The sequence below is a fragment of the Anabrus simplex genome, chromosome 4 (genome assembly GCF_040414725.1).
Source record: "Anabrus simplex isolate iqAnaSimp1 chromosome 4, ASM4041472v1, whole genome shotgun sequence".
Classification (NCBI taxonomy): Eukaryota; Metazoa; Arthropoda; class Insecta; order Orthoptera; family Tettigoniidae; genus Anabrus; species Anabrus simplex.
Genome location: NC_090268.1, coordinates 340,733,129 through 340,758,858, shown reverse-complemented (window position 1 = coordinate 340,758,858; position 25,730 = coordinate 340,733,129). Strand labels below are relative to the sequence as shown.

General features: G+C 40.0%; 1 protein-coding gene across 1 annotated transcript in view; it reads left to right on the top strand.

Moving 5' to 3' along the window:
• Nucleotides 1-11,523, top strand: part of LOC136871972 (mucin-2) — a 1,123,532-nt gene extending 1,112,009 nt beyond the window's left edge. Inside the window, exon 4 of the mRNA XM_068227280.1 lies at nt 8,473-11,523. Coding sequence (XP_068083381.1) covers nt 8,473-8,914 — 442 coding nt within the window. The 3' untranslated portion in view covers nt 8,915-11,523. The remainder of the gene's footprint in view (nt 1-8,472) is intronic.
• Nucleotides 11,524-25,730: the final 14,207 nt, after the last annotated feature.

Genomic DNA, 25,730 nt, shown 5'->3' with positions numbered 1-25,730 from the left:
CATTTCTTCAGAACTTCATATCTCTAATATGTCAAGGTGTTCTGGCTTTTATGAACATGAGTATATGTATGTGTATTTTCCTTCCTTGCTATGACCGAGGGTGTTGGCCGTGCGGTTAGGGTCACGTAGCTATGAGTTTTGCATTCGGGAAGCCGTGGGTTCGAATCCCTGTCAGCAGCTCTGAATATGGTTTTCCGTGGTTTCCCATTTTCACACCGGGAAAATGCTTAGGCTGTACCTGAAGGCCACGGGTGCTATCTTACCACTGTTACAGGAGATGCTGGAAATGTCCTCTGCTTAAGGCTGAGTTACTCTTTTGCACTTAATTTCCGAACAGTTTGTGTCACATTTCCCGTATAATTCATTTCACGTAATTGGCGATTTCTCCCAGAGTTCATCAACCAAGAAGGTTAACATTTTAGGTCTCGCCTCCCGGATCGTCATGTACAGATCCGGTTTCAAGAATTTTATTACAAAACATTACTGACATCTCAGGCGGTCTTAAACGTTAATTTTTGTTGTAGTTGTAACAAATTTTTATAAGTAAATACTGTAGTATATTTTCCAAAATGTAAGCCATGAAAGAATGGTCCGCTTGATCCTGAATCTCCCACGAGAGCGCGAGGTGCTCTTAGATGTTGAACAACATAACTGCTGGGACGTGTACCCGGCAAGGATCGGATTATTATGACTGCACGTGAGACAAGAGTTCTCTCTAACAGCTATGTTTTGAAGCCGAGACGAAATAGATGAAAATGATAGCATTCGATATTCACCGGACTAAGGGAGGATTCAGGTTGCAGTACTAAAGCTTCACTCTTACGCAACTTTGGATTACCGTGCCCAATTTCTCTGCACGAAAATGTTCATTGTAGGTGGCGTGATAGTCAAATGGCCGGGCTGAGTGGCTCAGGCGGTTAAGGCGCTGGCCTTCTAACCCCAATTTGGCAGGTTCGATCCTGGCTCAGTCCAGTGGTATTTGAAGGTGCTCAAATGCGACAGCCCCGTGTCGGTAGATTTACTGGCACGTAAAAGAACTCCAGCGGGACCAAATTCCGGCACCTCGGCGTCTCCGAAGACCTTAAAAAGTACTTCGTGGGACGTAAAACAAATATTATTATAGTCAAATGACATAAATAATTTCTCACAAAGGTAGTTGGGTTCTGAAATGCAATGAAAAGTCGTGTGGTTTGAACTGCACGTAAAATTTGGCCGTCCCGTGGATATAATTACATAGCCTATATTCGGAAGACCGTTATACCTTTATCCGTTAAGTCTGGAATCCTCTGTGAATTAACTGTGCGCCTCCGCATGCATCTGTATGAAACTTGCTCCGTGGTATCGTTTAGTTTCACACCTCTTAAATAATTAAAAACTGAGACTAGCCATCGTTACCTTCGCATCCCTCTACTTCTTACCCTCCGTTGTTAATTTTGTTATTCTCCTCTGTAACCCACTCTCTTCCATTCGTCTCACATGACCCCACCACCGAAGCCTGTTTATACTTACAGCGCCATCCATAGAGTTTGTCTAGCTTTATCTTTATCGACAGTCGCATAAATATGCGAACTTTTTTTCTACATTCTTCATATTTCGATTTGAAATATTCGTCCTAGTTGTCGAAATTGTAGAGCTATTCTGAAGCAGCACATACGTACATTCACGAAACTTACCTAAAATTGTAGTTTGGAAATAATTTGTCGAGAATACTTCATCTCTTTTCCCCAACCTACTACGTAACCCAGTGACTTTCCTAGTCTCATGGGTCAAGTAGCAGATTATAGATCGAAATATGCAATCGATCGACTTCTTGTTTTGTCCCTATCCTAAACTTCTGCTTTAATTGTGTGATATGATCTGCCGCAGGTTACCCAGCCTTGTGAGGATAGTTACCCTCCATGTCACACACACAGTGATTATGGCAGACCCAATGTTATCTAAGGAATCCGGTCTTACAGGGTTGGTTGGTTGTCAAGTATCTCTTAAAGATATCTCAATTGAATATCAATCGATACACGACGACATTATTTTTATTTATCTTATTTATCTACGCTAATATAATAAGTTACGCGAGAAAATTTTTCGCATAAGTTCTTCCAGAAAATGATGGTTCATTCATCAAATATGGCATGGTCTTCACTGTTAAATGCACTCCATTGTATTGCGCGTCTATTTCGGCGTTCCGTTCTCGTGACCAATTAACACGTGCCAGAATGGACATAACAAAATACACGAGGCTGGTGACCGCAGTGTATGTAAGGATTTAATAACGTACCCAAAGCAGAGCATCCTGAAAAAAAACTTGTGAAATTATGTTGCCATTTCCCCTTAAATACAAAACTGTTCTATTATTGATTTAATTTCACTTGTCAAAATGAATGTGTTTCTTAGGGCGTGGCTGAGAAGGCGGTTTTATCTGTGTTACGCCCCTCAATTTGTGGCTATTGACCGGTGTAATGCGTCTTGTTGTTCCTGTGCCGTATTGTTTACGAAGCCATTACTGCTCGCTAGCTTTAAACCTCCAATGACACAAAATTGCCGACCTATAATCGCAGGATGGGTGGAACGATCATTAAGGGTGGTACAGGTGAGACTATAGTTTCCACAAGCATTTCCCTTCACGTGTGCAGTAAAAAAAAAGCATATGACAACTCTGTGCGTGAGACTATGCAATCTGACTTTTCTTTTCCAGCGCAGCGACAAGTTTACAATTTGTAAATACGCTTATGTATATTTTAATCGGTGTAGTCCGCTTGGTGCCGTTCCCGTGGTCGTCAGGTAATGAGCCTGCCCCCTTTCTCGAGGGCTTGACCAGGGCAGAGATTTTTACGTGGATGTGATTAGAGGTCCACTCAGCGTACGTGAGAGCAATTGAGGACCTATCTTAGCGATAATATAGGGGCACTGGTCTACAAAGCCAAGAATATAGACAGAGGATTCGACACAATTGACCACGCATCACTCCTTAACCTCCAGGCTTTCCGGATGAGCAGCGATCGCTTGGTAGGCTAAGATCTGTCTGGCTTATAGTGTCATGGATGGGTTGGTAGGGAATTCTTCCGCTTAATTAGACGAAACGTATCAGAACATTTATATCATAAACTAGCTGACTTAACCGTGCCTCGCTGCGGAATTCTATATTGTATACAGCATTCTACATGTGAAGTAGTGTACACGTAAGATTGTATTGAATTGCATAGCTCTTAGCGTTAAACAAGACTGAGAGGTCGCCATACATAGTTTATCATGTAAAGACCGGGTTAGGAAATTTTCGTTGTAATGGCAGGCGTCCTAGCCTACTACCAGTCACAATAGAGTTTGAGTTTTCGGTATGATGGCAGGCTCCCTTGCCTATTGCCGAGTTGGGCAGTTTTCATCATAATAACGGACAATTGCTCTCCACTTGCCTTTTTATATCCTCAGAAAGGCCTTCTCTGTGGCTCTCCGAAAGTCTAAAAGGAGCTGTTAATGGACAGAAAACCAATATGGATCTGCTTAAGTACAAATTGAAAGGAAAAAATATATTGATTAATATTGATGCAGTATCTCGCTGTGAACTTCCATATCGTGATAGCCTGACAGAGTATGTCCCTGTTTTTGTTTTGCCGTTTGTTTAATCTATTCATGGTCCTTGTCAATCAAAATAATTTAGAAAAAATACACGCGGCGCTAGTGTACGGTCCTCAAATTGGAGCATAGTCAGTTGATTATGGATTGTACTAGAGTTTTTGCGAAAATTAAAAAGCGAGAGCGTGAATGTGTGACATAGTTCTCGAATTAAGCTGTACAGATTCCGCTATTTTGTGGCTTATTTTATTCGTTCAAAGTAAGGGCATACCTTTTAACCCTCTTAAGTATACGCCGAAACACAGAAAAGCATTATTTTCCCGGAAATGATTATAGTTACGAAGCAAATGTAGGCTATATGAACTTTTTCTGGCAAACAGAATGTTACAGAGCTCGACAACTGCTGTCGCTTAAGTGCGGCCAGTGTCCAGTATTCGGGAGGTAGTGGGTTCGAATACCACTGTCAGCAGCCCTGATGATGGTTTTCCGTGGTTTCCCATTTTCACACCAGGCAAATACTGGGGCTGTACCGTAAGGCCACGGCCGCTTCCTTCCAACTCCTAGCCCTTTCCTGTCCCATCGTCGCCATTAGACCTGTCTGTGTCGGTGCGACGTAAAGCCAATAGAAAAAAAAATTAAAATCAGTCCAGCAGTTTGAGATTACCCGATATGTACAAACTCGCAGTATCTCTCTCATATATTGCGCTCTACCCACTGGTGTTCACTCTTTTACAATTTTTGTAATGCGCGGCAGGAGAACGTGACCTTCAGTAAATGCACAATATAGGTTGACACAATCAAGAAACATGCAAATCTTTTTCGCTGACATTGTATCACGTAACCCTTGACCTTTTGAAATTGTGGAACTTCATATTTGTATAAATATACAAAAACTCTTCAATACTTTCGAAAGTGATTGAACATTACATTTGTATTGTCTTTTGATTGATCCTGCAGTCCTCTAATCTCAACTCAACTCGAACTCCTTTTGAATGAGCAGTGTGCTATTCTCATACGTCGACCGTCTATCGGAGATGGGTTGGACATTCATCTGGAGAGTGGGATGTGGGGGGTCGCGTCGCCAACTTACTCTAATCTTCAAGAGTCTATATAACACCCGCCTTAAGAAAAGTCATTCTCCTCGTGGGCTGCCCGGCACCGAAAGGCCTTTGGCCTACCAAGCGACCGCTGCTGAGCCCGAATGCCTGCAGATTGAGGTGACGCTGGGTCAGCGCGCGATGAATCTTCTCAGCCGTCAGTCTTGGCTTTCTAGACCGGGGCCGCCATTTCTCTGCCAGATAGATCCTCGTTTGTAATCAGTTTATACTCCCTGGATCATTTTGCTTACAGGAAAGAATATGATAGTGAATTACGTGTGGAGGTTTCTTCGGACGCCACTTCTTAATTTCGTGAAATGTTAAAAAGGTATAAAAATCATATTTCATATCAGTTAAACCACAAACATTTGAATTTCATAAAATTTACCTAAAACAGCGGAATGTTTTGCTGAATATAACTAAACTTCGCGTTATTATAACTTTTTGGGGGGGAGGGTCATCAATCCATCGACTGGTTCAATGCCGCTCACATGCTACCCTATCCTGTATCAGCCTTTTCATTTCTTAGTAATTATTGCATCTAATGTAATCTGTTTTTCATACACTGGCCTACCCCTACCGTGCCTACCGCCTACACTTGTCTCAAAAACTGAACTAGTCTTGGTTGTCTTAAGGTGTGTCCTATCATTCTGTCTCTTCCTCTGGTCTACTTTCACCAAATCATTCTTCTTTCACCGATTCGATTCAGTATTTCATTCGTGATGCGATCTACCCATTTCGCCTTTAGTATTCTATAACGCCTCATTTCAAATGCTTGTATTATCTTTCTAATTGCAAGTTATAAGTCTTATTCTGTATTGACGGTTGTCACTTTACAAATAAAAGTATTTATAAAAATCCTCCTTATTAATACAAGGTAATTTCCATTCGAGACAACTTTCATTTACATGTACAGTGGCCACAGAAAGTATCGTACACCTGTGGAAAGTGATAGAACATCATTACGACTTACGAGTTGAAGTCAGATTTATAAACAGCAAAACGAAATGCATCAGATATACACGCTGAACATGCAAATCGTTTACAATGTAACATAATCGGCACGATACTGTATACAAACTGCAGATCGTACCGCCAAGAAAGTATTCGTACAGTGCAGACGTGATTGTTTAAATCAGTTGTCGCCACAGGTTTAGGCCCCTGTGTCTGCAGGAGAGGTTATCTCTTCAGTCATCACTGTGCTGTCGTTGCCGCAAGGTTATATGGTATGGGGGCGAAAGACGATGGAACTGTCATTGAGTCAAAGAGAGAATAGTGTTACTGTATAAACAAGGCAAAAGTTGTCAAGTAGGAAAACAGCTCTCATTAGCTTTACTACGGTGAGTTCAATAGTTAAGAAATACAAGCACAGCGGACAAACAGAAAACAAACCCAGATCTGGTCCTCCAGAAAAGCTGACAGTATGGGAACGACGCATTACTGTGCGATCGGCATGAAAGGGACCGTTCCGAAGTGTTGCATCCATCGCTACAGACCTCACTTCAAGGTCCAACAAAACGGTGAGTGTGCAAACTATAATGAACGTATTTCACAGTGCGAACCTGCGTAGTGGTTGTACACGAAAGAAGCCACTTATAAGCGAAATAAATAAGCAGAAGCTCCTACATTTCGCGAAAGGGTATTGTGGAAAGACAATGGACTTTTGGAACACCATTATTTTTTTTTTCTGATCAAGCGAAGTTTACAGTTTGGAACTGGTAGGAGCAGGAAAGTATATGGCGCAAGCCAAACATCGAACTTGTACCTCAATACGTAATCCCCACTGTAAAACACGGAGGAGCGAATGTGATGGTTTGGGGCTGCATGGCTGCGAATAGAGTGGGAAACCTGACATTTATTGATGATGTTATGGATGCCAGGAAGTACATAGATGTGTTGCATTATAATTTAAACAGCAGTACACACAAGCTTCATCTAGAAGTAGTCTTCCTCTTTCAACAGGAGAATGATACTAAGCACCGTGCAATGATAAGCCGTGAATGGTGGTTGTATAATGCCCGAAGAAGACTTCTCGCTCCACCGCAGAGTCCAGATCTCACTCCCACAGAGGACCTGTTGGATAATCTAGGCAAAGAAGTGCAAAAACGCCATGCTACTAATAAAGATCGTACAGAGATACTCTCAGATGCACGGTCCAGCATATCTGAAGAGTACACCAAACATTTATTTAACTCAATACCAAGAAGTCTGGAACAGATCATCAAAGCTAAAGGCATGCATACAAAGTATTAAGATTGTGTTTGAACAAAGACTTCGGCAAGTGTTTGAATTATCTAGTAGTGTACTAATACTTTTTGTTGTGTTAAAAGACTGGTTTAATTGTTTATTATGTTGAGTGATGTAAATCTGATAGCAAACGTAAAGCGAGGTGTCTTTTCTTTATACATATGTCTCACTGGATGTTTATATTAGTTCATGGTGCTTAATATATGAGCTATACGTTAAAATGTTGGTGTACGAATACTTTCTGTGGCTACTGTAATTTAAATGAGTTTTCTTATATTATTTTTTTTACTTGTTTTTCATCCACTCATAATTCATTTTCCCATTACAGAGGTTACATACGTTTTAATCCATGCTATTGACGGTCTCACTACACTGCTTAGCACAGGGTTTTCATTTTAACAGTCAGCAAGTTTTATTTGACAATCAAGAACGACCCATCAGACGAGAGGACTTTGTACCTCAATATGTTTTTAATTCATTAATCATGATCACTGTCATTTCACTTCAAGATTTTTAATTTGTTTGTGTGATGTAATAATTCATCTGCCACTGAAGATGGCCTTCAGAATAGGCTGAAACATGTGTAGACTTTGTTCGTCTAATAGATGAGTTGATTTGTATTGATAAGGAGGATTTTATAAATACTTGTATTTGTCAAGTTGTCTTTCTAATTTATATATCATTGATTTCTTTTAAGAAAGGCCTTCCTTGCTTGTATTAGTTACCATGTCATGTCCTGACTACTACTGCCATCGTTATTCTACTACCCAAGGAACAGTATTCATATACTTCCCTTTAAGACTTAATTTCCTAATCTCATATTTTCTGCATCACTTAACTTCGACTGCACTCTTTTACTTTTTAGATGTATTTATTTTCATCTTGTACTTAGTTTCCAAGACTGTGCCCATAGTATTCAGCAATTTCTCCAGATATTCTCGACATTCGGTTAAAACAATATCCTCGTCAAATCTGTTTTTATTTCTTCCAAATTCTTTTTCTATTTCCTTCACCACATTATCATTCAAAAAAAGGGGGCAAACTCAGCCTTGTCTTACCCCTTTTTGGATTGCTGCTTCTTTTTCATAGCCCTTCATTCTTAGCACTGCAGACTGAGTTTTGTACAGATTGTAGATAATTTAATCCTTTCTCGGTGATGCTGTGCCCCTTTTTTTAGTTCACTTTGTTTCATATGCAGCTTTTACCAAAACAGCTCAGTCATATTAATGATTGTCTTACGAGAAGAATTGCTGAGTTATTCGGTTCTGAGGCTTGGATTAAATTCCCAGGTCGCTAGTTCAGTGTTGTAACGGGAGTGATACGCAGATTTACTTTTAATTTTTTTCCCCCAAAGTTTCCCGATGCGGTCTGAACTTGAAGCCTATAATATTGCGTATTACTTGTAGTTCATTTTGTATGAACATTGGAGTATTTCATATTGTAACTTTTCTCGGCACTAATTTTCTCATGTCAGTGAATGAATCCTCCATTTGTGAGATATCTTCTGCTCTTCAAATTGTTCACTGGAAGTCTAATTGATATTGTGTTGTTTGTGTTTCAGCACCGACAGCGGCTGGGACAACCCGTTCCGGCCCGATGGTGACCTGAGCCGCGAGGCAGATGAGATTGTGGAGATGATCAAGGGCGGAAAGCCCATTACACCCACTCCCGGCAGTGTTGCCCCCAAGTTGCCGTCTGTAGGCGAGGACGACCAGGTCGACCGTCATAGTGGCGCTTCTTCACCAGTCGCGACACCTGACAGTACGGTGGGTGTGGCTACACCTCTGTCACAGTCCCCGCCTCCACAAGTGAACCAGCAAAGCAGTGAAGCTACCAAGGTGGGAGCCAACGGTACTGCTGCACCATGTGCCAACGATAAGGCGGCAGCCCCCGGAGCGGTGGAGGTGCAGCGGGCAACTGTCATAGTGCCCAATGACGCCTCGCAAGTGGAACATGTGGTGCTGAAGAAAAAGTCAAAGTGCAAGTGCTGTGTGATACAGTAACTCATACTGACTGTTAAAGAGCTTCCGCACACACACAAACACTCGCTAGCCACTCTCAAATACTCCTCTTCACGTTGCAAATAACAGTGGTGTTTGGCCTTGCAGCTTTCTTACCTACCAGACTTTGTCCTGCACACTGACATTATTTGTCTTATTCTTCATACCAGTTTCATTAATATATAGAACAGTGCTATCTGTCATACAATTTATTTGCTGTTGCTATAATTACTTAATATGGAAAGCATTTGATCACTTAATTTGAAAGAGGAGCAGAGGTGACTGCTCATTGTCTAATTGAGATGTTCCGGTAATGTGTGTTTGTGTGTGTGTTTGTGGGAAAGAGATGAAAGGAAAGTATATATATTTAAAAACAGGCTGCATTATGAGGCAGTTGTGCTATTATAAATGTGTAAAATATATCGGAGACTTTGTACAAGAATATTGAAAAGATGTACAGTTAATGTCTTGTCTGTGCAGCGCATTCTTTCTGCTTGTGCTTTTGATACGGACACATTCGCATAGTGTACAGACCCATAATGGAGGCCAGATTATTGGTTTTAGTATACTTTTTGTTCTGGTAGAAAAAATGACCATTTTTGCGACTTAATTTTTATCTGGTTTGAAGAGAACCTGTTGTGCACGCCAACGACTTTTTGGCAAAAGTCAATCTCCATCCCTCTGTGGTTCTTTGTGGTCCCCTATGGTGTGTAGCAGTGGTGCTTTACTGCATAGTAAAATAAACTAAGAGCAGAGTGGTAAACTACAAGAGAATGCTAGTGAATGGTGTCTTATAGTTCCTTTCTTAGAAAGAGATTGAAGAAGAAATGTAAGTTACTACATAGAATGCTGAAGAGTGAATTTGGAGAGAAAGAAATCCTGCTAAATACTGAACAATACTGTTGCTAACTATCAGAGCTAGGATCTGCGTCTATAAATATATATTTTAACTGTATATGTAGATAAATATGTGATTACATTTTATCATGAACAAAAAAGTAAAAAATTGTAAAACTACAAAGTGAAACTTATGAAATGATTTACTGACCTTGGTTTTATAAGCATTGTGTTGTTGAAAGTTGCATGTGGTTTTATTTCAATAGCTTATATATCATATATGTAATGCTCCTAAATTTCTTGTAATTATTTATGATTAATTTAAATTGCTGGAAAAAATCATTTTTGGACACTAAACAAGGTTGCTTATTAGACAAGTGATCCTTTCCCACCTCCCTACTTGTTTTGTACAGTTTACATTTTTCCAGATTAGCTAAATAGTCAATTCTTTTCCAAATTATGGTACCATATAAATTTAAAGAGAAATTTGTCAAAATTACATGCTCTGACATATTGTAACTCGGTGGAAAACAGTGGTTGCTTAAAATTTCTCGCCGCTTCTGTAAAGAGTGATCATTGTCTTGCTCCATCGGCAAATTTTCTCACCTAGGATAGGTTTCCTTTCATTTTCAGAAACTACTTCTTTTAGGCTATGACGTTCTCACGTAGGTTTATCATTTTCTTTCCTTGAGATTTAAACGTTTTATCACCTTTTAAAACTAAGTTAAATAACGTTGAGTTCACTGAAATTTCTGAAGAAAATTCTTTCATATCATATTTCTTTTTCGAGCTTGTCTGTTTAAGGAAATGAATATATAATTGTTGTTTGATGTTCACTGGAATTAACTTCATATCAGCACGTTAAAACATAGGTGAGAAGTGAATTCAAAATACTGTACTTAGTTTCTGTTTGTAACTATTAATGCCATTTTCTCCTTTCTGCATTATTTCATTTTCAAATGTAGGGTAAAAGTAAAATAAAAATTTGGTGTGGTATTAAGGCTGGAAGCAACCTTTGAAACATCTGATTACAGAACTAAATACAGTTAGTGTTCATTTCTGAATAGCTATTAATGCAGAAGTTTTAAGTTGATATTTTTTTTTCTTTTCTAAATATTAGCTAATTTTAAATGTATATTTTATAACCTACTCCAGCCCAATAAACATGAAAGTTGTAAATGATCAATGATATGAGGTTTTAGTGGCTTTAAATTTAAATATTAGTCTTCATAACATCTGCAAAAATTGGATTTCATTATGTTTCTGGTTATCAGGCTCGTTGGTTAATGGCAAGTCCATTTTAGTGAAAGATGCAATTGCAAGCAACTCGAACCATCAGGAAAAATAAAGGTCATACCATCAAGTTATAACAAGCCAAGAAGAAAATTATTCAATAGAGGGAGACATTGCATGGACAGAAAGGACTTCTTTCTTTCTTTCTTTCTTTCTTTCTTTCTTTCCTTACTTCAGTAGAATCTTACATTAAATGTGTTTAGAGCCTGTTCTGTGCACTTTTTATAAAATATGTCAAATATATTGTAAATGTGGTCATTTAAATTCCTTTTTTAAGTAATTTATTATGCATCATAGGTTTCTTGTAACTGATATTTCTATTTGCATGATATAAATATTAACAACATTGTGTTAAGGTAGGCTCTCCATTTCATTGTATTATGAGTAAATTTTGTATATGTACATAGATCCAATGGAGCCCGGTTTTGTGTATCCAACATGATACAGCTGTGAATAATAATACAAAGAAAGGGTCCGTTTTATCTGGTATATTTGTAATTTGCCTTTAACTTCCCTTATTTATCCTGAAATTTAGTTTTCTTAACTGTAACAAATTCTTCAAGGATATAAAATATGACTTCAATCAGAGCAAGAGTTGACACCATTTCTGTTCCTGTTACAGATGCCAGGTTCATAATTTATATGGAGCAATGAACACTCGATGACAGACTTTGCTTACCTGACTACGCCTGCTGCTTATTTACTGTAGTTCTCTGGGTAGTGAAACATGAACTTTATGAGAGTTACGGTTGTGACAGAAAAATGATGGGTGACCACTTGGCAAAGTTTTAAATTATTTTTAATTATATATTTCCAAAAGCTTCACATCTAGGGCATGTATGGGCAAACCTAGAGCCACTTGGTAAGCAACATACAAAGCGAACAAACACCACGCAGTGCGGAACGAACCGGCAGACAGAGGTACAAACAGACAAGGAGTAAAAGGGCAGTTGCTGATTCTTAGAGAGATACTGATAACAGTTCATAGTCCTATCTACTTTAGGCTGCATTAAACAAATAATAAATTGTAAGATGTTAATTTTAATTACATTTCTTTCACATTTGCATTTATTTCTTTATAAATCGGGCAAATTAACACTGACCATCCGCTGTGCCAACTCAATGTCAGAACGACTTGGCTTATATTTTAATATCCATGCTTGGTCTAAGCCAGTGGCGTACCCCCTGAGACTTTCTGTGCGGTATGCGAGCAGCTTTTAGGGGGAAAATGAAGAAAATAAATATGTATATATAGAGCCACGTTTCGCTTGAAAGTTTCGCCAGATTACGACATATTAGAAAACTGTCAAACCATGCAGGCACACCATCCCACTGAAATTTTGATGGTTCGCAATGTCTGAAATCCAGAATTAAGATACAGTTTTTCATTCTTATTTATTAATTTGATATTGAGGCTAAAATCTACCGTTTCGTGAAACTGCCATACAAACGGGGTGTCCTGTGTTACTTTATCATTGTTATACTTGATACAGACACAGACTTATATTTCTTGTGATGTGTTATAAATATGTATTTAATTTCACAATCTCGTCTTATTTACGATGTGTATTTAAAATGGTTTATAATCGGTTAACATGCCTTAATAATTATCCAGGTAGTCATTTTTTAAACCTATCATTTAGGGATTTTTTGTGGGGGTACATTGAACTTTTAGCCATGAGTGAGGGATACAGTCTCATAATAGAGAACCTCGGACGAGGCCATTGTCTCCGTAATTTAATCGATAGTTAATACGATTAGGAGAGGAGAGAAGTGAAGATGATGCAAGACAGGAAAATATATCGGTGACAGAGTTTTTTCCACGATTAATCGAAGGAGGAAGAAGAAAGTTTCCTGGCATGTTTTAAAGGTTACCCGTCACGTCACAGGAGTTACGGGGATGGTCATATTATAACAGCTTTGTGTTCGAGTGCGTAAACTGGGCAGTTATTTTGGAGTATGTCTGGAAACATAGATTGAAAGGACGACACGACGTTGGACAGGCATGAGCTAGGGAAACTATCAAGAGTTACCTTTTGCATTGGACGAAACTGAGGGGTTATATACAGAGTGAAACGAAATTCGCGCACTCGGGCGTCGCAGCGCGACTCCTCACATGCCAGCAATAAAAGAATGTCTCTCACAAAAGTTCGTCCTGCGAGTATATCCGGGAGAAAAAGGACGTTGATGAGTGACAATCTGGCAACATTGTAACCACATGTAGGGTAACTACCTCTGTCAGCACGTATTAGTCGTACTGCACAGTTGGTGCCGTGGATAGAGTTTTGGCTTAGCATGCAGGAGGTCGAGGGGTCGATCCTGGCGGGTCCTCTAGAAACCATTTGCACTTACATACTACGATCCTAGAAATGGACGAACAATCGTTTTCTTTGGTCAGCTTTGAAAGTCGCCCTTTCCACGTCGCGGGCGTGAATTTATTCGCACCACTTCATCTACTAGATGCGTTACAATGTATTCAGCGTTACTAAATTTTGTAAATGTAGGATACATGTGACCTAAGAAACGGTGTCGTACTGTATTACAATATGTAATCTCCGATGGAAATTAGCAAATAAAAAGATGAGCATCAACCTAGGATCGAGCCCTCGACCTCCTGCATGCGAACACAAACACTATCCACTGCACCAATTGTACAACACGATTCATACGTGCTGACAGAGGTAGTTACCCTACATGTGGTTACAGTGTTGCTAGATTGTCACTCTTCAACGTTCTTTTTCTGCCGGATATACTCACAGAACGAACTTTTTGTGAGAAACATTTTTTTTATTGCTGGCATGTGAGGAGTCGCGCTGCGACGCCCGAGTGCCCGAATTACGCTTCACTCTGTATAAGTTGTGGGCCGGAATTTCGAGATAGATGCGCAAAACACTTCCGCCGTTGTACAGTATTTTATTTCATACAATGTTCAATAATATTTGTTGCCATTGATGCTTTCACGGCCCGTACTTAGACTTAGGTATGTACTTTCTCGTGGACAGTCGAGATTTCTTCTGATGCACAGTTCTCTGCGAAACGTTAAGAATTTCACCTTATTTTCTTGACACGGCATAAGCCCGAAAGCCTATACAGTATCATGTCAATATTAAAATTCATATATCATGGTCCATGGTCAACCATTCAATGAACACATTATACTCATTTCAGAGCCCACCATTCAAACAACGTCATCCATGAAAGAATTGATATCATTAAAGAACCAGTCTATAGATGAATTGGCTCTCCCACATGATGCAATGTAATCCTCAATGCAACTATTTTACCTGTATTGAAAAAGATTTGTGGTATGTTATGTTGCCAGAAATTGAGTGCCACAAGTAACTACAGTATCGTAAAGTTCCATTTTTTCATTTTATTTTGAAGAACGTAAACGTATGAACTTTTACATAAAACGAAATAAAAGCATTTCACGGATGACCAGCGGCGAGCTTCGAACGCACCTGTTCCCTCTGTGCATAGGTTCCGTTAAAGCCTGTTTTCATTGAGTTACCTTGGTCGACTGGAACATATATATGTAATTTGAAACCGTGATACGTTAGGAAATTTGCCCCTCAATTTCAATCTGCGTAGTTGTGGTGGAAGTGTTGATTATTTTAAGGAGAACAAAACTCTATTACTCCCCCCCCCCCCAGAGCAGAAAATGGAACGGTTCAGACACTTTCAAAGGATAGAATTATCCGGGAAAAAAAAGATATGCTCAAAGGGTATGATCAGTATGGAGAGGAATGTTGTGTGTGAAAAATGTGTATTTTTAGGTGCTGGAAATCCTAAAAATATTTGATAAAAAGTTTAAAATATTCTTAATATCACAACCACTCACGTTTAAGATGTAAAGAAGTATAAAGTACCAAAATAAAATATGGTGCTACTAAACGAGCTGCTTCAGGTAAATGGATGTCTGTATGGAAAAGTGCAGTATCGTCTATTTATTTTTGGACGTGCCAGATTAGATATTATATTTACGAAAAAGTGTAATGTTTGTTTTTTTTGTTTTTTTTTTGTTTAAATATGGCAGAGACTACCCATCTCTTTGAAATATGTGTACCAGTTTGTACTCGCCAATCACACGCTGGAATATTAGTTGCTAGTAGTAGTATCAGAATTACAGTAAAGAAAAAAGGTAGTCTCCAAATTAACCATCAGATATGCATGCCAATTATCTCTAAAGAACGCATTATACTACGAAAACGATCGCTCCACTTCATAGGACGTCAGAAACGTATACCATTTTATGTGCACAGTAAGGAGAGGAATGTCGCAAACACTAATGCCATCAATTTCACTAACATGAGCACCCTCCATTACTTTAGGAACTTCGCACATTTTTAAAAACGCTCTGTTTCTTCTAATTTATATTGTTCAAATTTCTTCTAATTTTGATATTTGACCTTGTAAGTCCCCGTACTTGCGAAGCTGATTGTGAGAATGAATCTAGTTTATTTTCATCAGCACATACTTCCTAAACCGTTTTGTTCAACAGGTTAGTTGATTTTTCAAGCATGTCTATGGTTTTGCACAAACTTACATTGGTAGATTTAAACACCAAATCGATGTTCAGAGAGCTCTCTTTCAGTAACTCTTGAAAAATCTCAATTAAGAACGCGTCGGTTTTATCAGGTTCGTTCACAACGGATGCGAAACTTTCGAAATTGCCTGCGCAGTATACCACAGCGGTAAGTCAGGTACCCCACCGCGTGACCATAGGCAGAGGAGGAAGTGCAATATCAGAATTTTCCTCTTTACACCGATCGATTCTTGAGGATACTTTTTACGAAGATATTTTTTCTAGTGGTTTAACGTCACACTCACACACTGAAGGTTTTCGGCGACGGAAGGGTGGGAAAGGGCTAGGGTTGGGAAGGCTGTGGCCGTGGCCTTAATTAAGGTACAGTACTGGCATTTGCCTAGTGTTAAAATGGGAAACACTGGGGAGGGGTTCGAACCCACCACATCCCGAACAAAGGCCCTCAGCTACGCGACACTAAGCTGCACGACGAAATCTCTCGCATTTTAGGATACAGAGTCCGTACAATTTCCCCCTAACCTTTGTACAGCAAGTTACGTGTATCATTTTGGGAAATCTTACAGAAAGAACTTTGGCTGCTTTTCTCATGTAAGCTGCACTATGAGTAAGTAGAAGCAATAATGAACCCTAGAACTTACCGTTCCATCGTTGGTCGGCTGCATCCGTAGAGCAATGTACTCTCGGATCTTGGGGTCGGTAAAAAAAATAAAAAAAATAAAAAAATTTTGTCACTTTATTGACCAAACTATAGGGTTTAGAGGAGAGCATACCTACTTCAAATGAGGAGCAAAAATGTGCTTACTAAAATATTTATTGAATGTAAGCCACGATAATTTATTAAATAGGCAAGAAAAGTCAGTTAAATTTTCTACAACATGTTATAACGCAGCCACAATGCATAACGTCAGTGGTAAAGTTATCTTGAAATTGCTTAAATAATTGTCTTCCAACGAATAAAACGCAATGTAAGGTTTGTGGACAACAAAAACCAGAAAAATAGAAAACCTGAAAATCGGGCAACATTGATCCATACGATGACTGGGAGTTAACCCACACGATCCGTGGAAAATCTTACCTTCAACAAGTAGGATTCCAAATTTACTTCTAACAAGTCTCCACCAGTCGACTATCCTTTCGGACATTGGAAAATCCCCCGAATGGATTCTTAATCGAACCAAATCGACTATCGGTTGCTTTGAAATGTGTACTTTTAGTTAACAGGAGAGAACCAGTGACCCTGGAACCTCAGAACGCAGTTAACGTACTTCAACAAAATTATTCGGACACAAGTCAGTTGCCATGCAGAGGTCGTGTACAGAAGAGCCATGGACAGTATGAACTAAATATTCAGTGAGTTAGAGTACTGTGTACAAATCAAGAGAAAATGGGCCGCAGAGGAAGATAGCACAATTGAACAGCGGCAGCTAGTAATTTTTCCACCACGCCAAAGGTAAAAGTTGTCGTCAAATTGCTGAAATGTTACAAATGAAGAAAAGTACAGTCTCTGATATTATCACAAGATTCCGGGAGGAAGATAGGATTGACTGTCTACCGCATATACGGGACGTCCAAAAACTTTCTCTGTGAGAGAAGAGTTATATCATCAGAAAGACAAAAAAGGAACCCAAGTCAAATGCTCCAAAACTCGTTACGTAGATTGACACAGACACCGGAAAGAAAGTGCATCCCTAAACAATACGGAGAGTGCACAGAAGAGGTAACTTTCACGGTCGTATTGCAAGAATGAAGCCCTTCATAAATCAAATAAATCTAAGAAAGAGAATGCTATTTGTCAAAGAGCATGTTAGAGAGGACAATGAGTGGTGGAATGACGTTATATTTGCTGATGAGAGTAGATTTAACATATTTCAGTCTTATGAGAGGATAACAGTTTGGCGGCGTCCTAATACTGAGCTTTAAGAAAACTCTGAAAGCAACTGTGAAGGATGGCGGTGGGCATGTAATAGTGTGGAGGTGCATGTCGACGAATGGAGTTGGTGAACTGGTTTTTATTGAAGGCAAAATTGACCACTTTCAATACCTTAGAATACATAGGGACAATATGAAAGAGAGTGCCGAAAAGACTGGGATTGGTGAACATTTTAATTTTTATCAACATAACGACCCAAAGCATATGCCCTGGAATGTAAGGATGTGGTTATTGTTTAATTGCCCAAAGGTGCTTCATCCTCCCCCTTAATCACCAAACTTGAATGTGATCGAGAACCTTTGGGACAAACTTGGTAAAGAAATAAGAAAAACAACAATCACATCCAGAGAACAGCTGAAAAACCGACTTCAAGAAGAGTGGCAGAAGATACCTCCCGATTACACCCGGAAATTAGTGGAGAGCATGCCAAATCGACTCAGGAAAGTAATTAAAATGAGAGGAAAGACAACCAGGTGCTGAACCTTTAGGATTATAAGTAAAAAGGAAAGTGTCCGAATAATTTTGTGCAATATTGGTTTTGGTTTTATTTTGTTTTTTAATTATTATATTTTCATTGACAGTGTTCATTAGAAGAACGATGGACGTTTAGTTTTTATATTTCTTACAGAAACTTGTATTCAATTTATATCCGTGATTTATTATTACTGAAATCACTAATACAAAGGAAAATGTAATAAATCATGTCTGTCCGAATAATTATGCGAGTCACTGTACCATTCGCCGTAATACTGTTGACCTTGATCGTATTGTTCTCGTTCTGTATTTTAATGTAAGATTTTGTAGTGTACTACAATCTATCAACATAATTCACTTGTATCAGTGTCCTTACAAAGACACTCATGCATGCGCACACCGCACACTCACAAGCACCTTCATTATGTTCTATCATCATTTTGTAACTATAACCCGCCCCTCATCGGGCGCTACTGACTTCTACAGTACAATGCTCATATATCCACTGTCGAGTAACTAGGAAAAAAATTAAATATGTAAATAGCTATTTGAACATGACAATTATAATACAGATCGCATGTATGTTGTATGTTAGGTATTCAGACCGAAGGCTGGTCTGATCCTCCACAGCTCCGCCATCGGCTGTCTTAGATAGCCTAGGCGTCACTGAAGAGACATACTGGGGAAATGTGTAAGGTAGTTTGCCTTCCTCACCGAGCCAGAAGTTGCTGTTACATATCTGTCTGCCAAGCCTACTGAAATGCATGGAAGAACCGACACTATGAGCGATATTTTCATACCATTCATAATAGGGACTGCCTGCATAAAAATAAAATGGCATATGGCTTTTTTTTAAGTTGCTTTACGTCGCACCGACACAGATAGGTCTTATAGCGTCGATGGGATAGGAAAGGCCTAGGAGTTGGAAGCGGCCGTGGCCTTAATTAAAGTACAGCTCCAGCATTTGCCTGGTGTGGAAATGGGAAACTACAGAAAACCAACTTCAGGGCTGCCGACAGTGGGATGGCGGAGAAATGGACGGCTTCAGAAACTTAGAAGCAAATATCGGAAATACGGCGGGTGAGAAAATATGAAGGAATTCTGAGAAACGAAAATGTCCTGGAAATGGTTAAGAAATAAGATGTCAATAAGGTAAAGTGTTCAAGGGGTCAATTGAAAATGGGTGTAGCGCGTGTGAGGTAGGCAACCCGCACAGCAAGGGTCAACGACCAGTATACTCTAGTGCGCATGCGTGATCATGTGATCGCTTTGAGCCAATCGGTAACCAGAACCAAACTTTGGATTTCTGGTCTGTTGATAAATGTAGGGCCAAGGGTCGGCTAGTGGTTGGGAACACGTCGAACGCAGCGGTCGACCGACCCGACCCCAGAGGGGAAACCGGAGCCATTACCCAGCTGTCTAGAATACAGGGAGGACTCTATGTCGGTTTGTTTGAAAGTAGGTCGTTGACCGTGTTGTGTGGGTTACCTACCTCACAGGCGCTACTCCCATTTTCAATTCAACCCATGAACAACTTCCCTTATTCATATTGTATTTCTTCTAAACCATTTCCTTGACATTGTCCTTTTTCCGAATGTTTTCCTTTGTTCTCACATCCGCCGTATTTCAGATACTTGGTTCTAAGTTTTCAAAGTCATTCATGTCGCCGCCATGACACCTTCTACTCAGCTGCTCTAACTTTTTCCTAATGGTTGCTCTGCTCCTCTGACTTCCTACTGGGATTCGAACTCCAATGCTCAGCAACCAAACGCCACCGCGTTACCCGAAGACCATACATCACTGTAGGACGTTGTCATTGAGATACTGGGTAATGAGTTCTAAAGAGAAGGGAGTTAGGAAGATCCATTCACTCAAGTGTAAGAGCCACGAAGTTGATTTAGTAGGCGAAACACCAGCACTCCTTATAGAAATTACTAAAAACCTAAGTGCGCTTACGGCCCAAAGATACAGAGGCTAATCCCATATTCAAGAGGGTGACTAAACGGGGAACATTTAAAACCAAGACAAGATTTACAAAATTTAGAGGCTGAAAACTTTGTCACCCAATTGCAAGGTTGTATGGAAGGCGGAAGAGGGTCATCACTCTTCGTTCCCTTACATTACATGTTTCCTAGTAGGGAATAGAACTGCAGTCCTCAGACTCCGCCACATTTAAACCACCAGTTTACAAAATTACATTAAAAGAAAACGGCTGAAACCTTCCACTCCAACCACCCCCAGGTGCTATCACATGTTTAAGTAAATTCTGCCATTACCTTGTATCGCTGAATGTTCAAGCAGGCCGCGCCCCTGCCTCCTAGGCCTCCCGTCAAGTCGCACTCCCAAACACTGCAGCAATTTAGACAAGACGGCCCTAAAGTGCCCTGCTTTTATAGTTCCGTAAGGGGAAGCTTCCAGAACACTTTGCTGATAGGCTGGATACCTGTACACACCCCCTGGTTTTGATAGGCTAGAGAACATCTTTACAAGCATCTGACAGGAGATTACAATCGAGGAGAAACCAGCTGATGTGTTGACAACTTCGGTACATTACAAAAGCAATCCTTAGAAAAAGGTTTACCAATTTCAAAAATAAATATTACTCTATCAAGTGTGAGCTAGCAAATCGATGGTAGAGCCTGTTGAAGATTCATAGAAAAGGACTCATACACACACACTAATATTACTTTGCCTAACTTCCATTCTCCTTAAAATGATGTCTTTCAAGATTGAATACGGGACGTATGATCGAGATATTGGCAATACTTCCGTTCGACCCCGGCAATCCAGATAAGCATAACGGTCATGTCTTAAACGAGGTAAGGCAGAGTACAAGAGAACAGGAAAGGAGCATATTGCAAATATAAATCATCAATTAATAGTAAATAACAGTGTATAAAGTAAAATACAAGTACAAAATCTAGAGACGGGCAGGGTGAAATTAGTGAGGTTAAGTAAGACGAGAAACAGATCATCCACCTGAAGAGAAAACGTTAGTGAAACACTCGGAGGAGAAACAAATAGATCGCCCACGTGAAGAGAAAATCTTAGTGAATCACTCGGGGGAGAAAACTCATAAGAGTTTCGAGGGTGGTGGAAGATTTTAATGCACACAGCAAAGAGGAAACGTAGTTGCACGTAGTGAATCACACGAGGAAGAGACCGCATACTTGTATCAAGGGTGGAGGAAAGTTCGACCCACACTGGAAAGAGAAAGCATAGTTGCACATAGCGAATCACAAGGAGAGGAGATCGCATACCTGCACAGTTGTATTAAATGCGGACAGACATTCTCTGATATATATGTATATAGTATATGGTAGTATATATAGTATAACTTAAACGTGCGCTCTCACGGCGGTAATACTAGTGCATGATATATCTGTCTATAAAAGAACTAAGTCTCTTTTGCTTCGTTTGTCGTCGTAGCCACGGCCACTTAGAGAGTTTTCAACATGCCAGAAATAGCTACACAGAGCGATCTAAAGGGTTTCTGCAGAACCTGCAAGAACGATTTTGATAGTGATTGCTATTCGGTGGAATGCGAAGGATGCGGAGCTTGGCATCATAAGAAATATGCTGGCTTAACGCAGGGGGAATTCGATACTTTAAAACGAACTAACTGCAAATTGGCATGGGTATGTGATGAATGTAAAGCAAAGATGAAAAGCTTGGGAAATTATGAGAGCACTCTGTTCAGAATGATGAAAGATATAGAAGATATGAAGCAATATATGAAGTTGATATTCGTAGAGAACAACTCCTCAAGAAACCGCGGAAGGGAGGCAGAAGTAGATATAGGCAAGAACTTAAGTGAAAAGGAGACCAGGCCAGCGGATGAAGTAGCGCACCCCCCGCAACATCGCAGAAACAGCGTGAATAATGAAAAACGATCACATGAGATCCCCCCAGCTGAGCAGATAATTATAAACACGTCCGCTGTAGCTGCTAAGATCAACACAAATGAAAAGAAAGGGAAGGGCGATCTTGATAAGTCATGGAAAAGTGGAAATCGAGACGGAGTGCAGATGAGGGGGGAAGTTTACCAGATAGTGGAAGAAGATAACAGTAGTTTTAAGCCTGACGCAAACAAACGTGGAAATAGGATTGTCTCTCAGATGACGAGACAACTTAGACCAACACCCAGACAGGACGCTAACGAAGCTCAGAAGGGAGTCATCAGACGATGGGAAAGGAAAGATACGGACGGCTATACAGATGCTGGCCCGCATGAAGTTACCGTGCGAAGAGAGGGCGACACTACCCCCTGGAGAAGCGATGGGACCGAACCTGCAAACGCTGAAAATACCAGACTCAAAATGACACAAAGAACACAAAGAGGGACAGCTATAACATCCAAAGGCAACTTAAAACTAAGGGCGGGAGACAGGATGGCTTGGATTTATATAGGCCGAGTACACCATGACATAACTCCAAATGATGTAATCGACTACTTGGGGGACAAGGGGAACTTCGAACCAAACGAGAAAATAAAGCCTTCAAGGTCGGAATTCCTCTAGAAAGCAAAGATAACGTCTACGAGCCAGCTTTCTGGCCAACGGGCGTAATTTTTCGGCCCTTTCGGTTCAGCTCAGAGAGACAGTGAAACTTCATGGCAAGTGAGAGTCACAGAAGTGAATCTTTTACTATGGAATGTTGAAGGCATGTTAAATGTTACCAACTTAGAGCCAGAGAATATCTTTGATCGCTACGACGCAGTGATAATGTTAGAAACCTTCCTGACCTCAGAGTGGACAGCAAACAAGCATTACACAGTTAACGTACTAGCAGAACAAGGACTAACAGGAAGACCAAAAGGAGGAATCACATGCCTCCTCACGCCGAAATTCTTGCCCTTTAAAGCTATATATAGAACTAATAATGTCTTAGTAGTAAAAACTAAACTGTGTATTTTCGTTTGTGCGTACTTCCAACCGGACTTCAACTCTCTCCAAATCATAGATGAAATAGGCACAGCCTTGAGCACAACAAACAGAAATGACGGCATCATCCTTGCGGGTGACTTCAACTGCAGAGTAGATGTTCCTTCGCAAAAATCAAGAGAAGTATTAGAATATTTGGAAGAGGAAGGACTATCCATGGTTAATAGAAGCGAAGACAAAACATACATATGTCATAATGGAGCCAGCACCATAGACCTGATCTTTACAAACCTGGGTAAACTAAAACCAATAGGACAGAAAATTATCTTAAACCCAGTAAGGAAATATCAGATGGTAGAAACCATGCTTCTGATTAAAGGTGATTATGATCGAGAGGAGATTGAAACCCGTAGGATATCGAGGAAATTCCTCCAGCACGATGTATGCGAGACAGATAATCAGGCAATTGTGAAAATGGTGGTGGAAGGCAACCTGAAGGAAGCGGCCAACAAGCTAGAAAATTTACTACAAGGCACAGTCATTTCAGAGCCTACATTTAAAAGGAAAGCAAAGCCTTGGTTTAGGAGAAATTGCTACATGGCAAGAAAGACTGCACGCAGCCCTTGAAGCCCCAAACACCAATCTACTGGAATATTACGCCAACAAGAGACGGACCTATAAGGCACTCGTAAAGCAGGAGAAAAAGCTATTTCAGGAGCAGGAAGAACAAAGATTGATAGAAAAAGCAGAGCAATGCCCGTATAAAGCTCTTAACCCAAGACGCCCAAAATATCCGCGAAATATTCCTATTGAGGTTTGGGAGAAGCATGTGGGCCACGTATTAAGTACAAGAGACACACGTCCTTGCAGTATTCTAACTCAAACCCCCACGGGAGAAAAAGACCTAGACACTGTACGGTTTACATTCAAGGAAGTCGAAGATGCTATAAACAGCTCCAAGAATAATAAGGCTTGCGGTCAGGATAATATCTACAATGAACACATCAAAATTGCTTTCCCAACACTAAAAGAAGCAATAACATATGTCTTGAACCAATGCCTCAGGCAAGGAACGATTCCAAGCAGCTGGAGAAAGTCCACAGTCAAAATGATATATAAAGGAAAGGGAAGCACTGAAGACCCAAACGCTTATAGAGGCGTTGCTCTCGAATGTACTATGCTAAAGATCCTAACAAAACTCCTATGTCAACGCCTTACTAGAGAAGTCGATTCCAAACTACCAGAAGAACAATTCGGTTTTAGAAGAGGGAGGAACACGATTCAGGCCATCAAGTGTCTAATGGATGATATTGAAGCAGGTACAACTAGAGCGGGAGGCAAGCTGTATACCATTATCGTCGACTTCTCCAAAGCCTTCGACTCTATCAGCCGAAAAATTATAATGGAGAAACTAGACAGATTAATGAGAAGCAATGCAAGTCTCAAACGACTAATTCAGAACATATTGCCCTCAAACTGCATAGAAATTAGTGACGGAATAGCGAAGTCCAACCCAATTCAACAAACCACCGGTGTACTACAAGGGGATCCACTAAGCCCACTACTATTTATAATTGCTACGGCGGACATCACAGAAGTAATCCCTGAAGAAACAAGCATATATATGTATGCAGACGATATCGTGATTGCCTCGAGGTCCAGCGAGAAACTGGAAGAGACACTTGACGCGCTGGTGAAATGGACAGAAGAGAATGAACTTCAGTTAAATGAGGAAAAGACAGTAACAATGACATTTAGGAAAGGAGGGAAAGCATCAGAGTTTCATAAACATGGGAGACCTCTAAAGAATGTATCGAACTTCAAGTATTTGGGGGTCACACTACAAACTAGAGGTCATGTTTTCTCTACCCACATCAATGACAGGACAAATGCAGCAATCAGAGCCATCAACGACATACAGAATTTGAATAAGCTATCTATCAAAACAGCCCTCAAAATATTTGACCTCAAAGTGTCACCAGTGATCACCTATGGATTAGAAATTGTATGGCCGCATCTAAAAATGAAACAGTTCGAGAAATTAGAAAAAGTGAAAGCTACGTTTCTGAAAAAGGCACTTTGTGTCTCGAAGTATACGCCTTCAAGGCTTGTATATGAGTTAACCCGCGAACCTTTCTATGTAGAAGATGTCCGTGTCACCTAGCACTACCAACTACACCAACATATCTACAGTTCATAGAGAAATTACGAGCAAAGAAGAGAGACATATGGAGCGAATTTTACTTGACGGACGCAATGGTTTACAAAGACTGGCAAGCAGGAGGATATGAGCTCAGACACATGATTACACTCTTTGCAATACACGGATTTCATTACAAGCTGTGTAAAACAAAGAAATTCCATCAACCAGACACGGACTGTGTATGTGAACGTTGTGGTAAGAGCTGTGAACGATATCATGCCATGAGCTGTACTTGTCGGCGCGAATCGATGATAGCCTTCTGCAGAGATGACTAATGTTGTGTATTAATGTAAATATCTTTTGGCCATTGGCTGCAATAAAATATTATTATTAATATCTATTCCTGTGCACGTAGTTTATATTTCACTCAAAAGATGTCACCAGAATATCCTCTTTCGACACTCCGCGTTGGAACAACAGATTCTTTCATTCATTAATGCAGCGTAGGAAACATAACTGATTAAACGCGATCTTTAACGAAAATAATGGAAACTACTATCAGCACAAATGTACATATAACCAAGTATACTACAGTACGCATAACATTTTGCCTATTTTTCGTGTACAGTATGGTCACACTCTCTTCTATTTTTTTTTTTTTCAAGACCGATTAAACCGTAGGAGTCGTATATGTTCGATATATTGGCATTCCT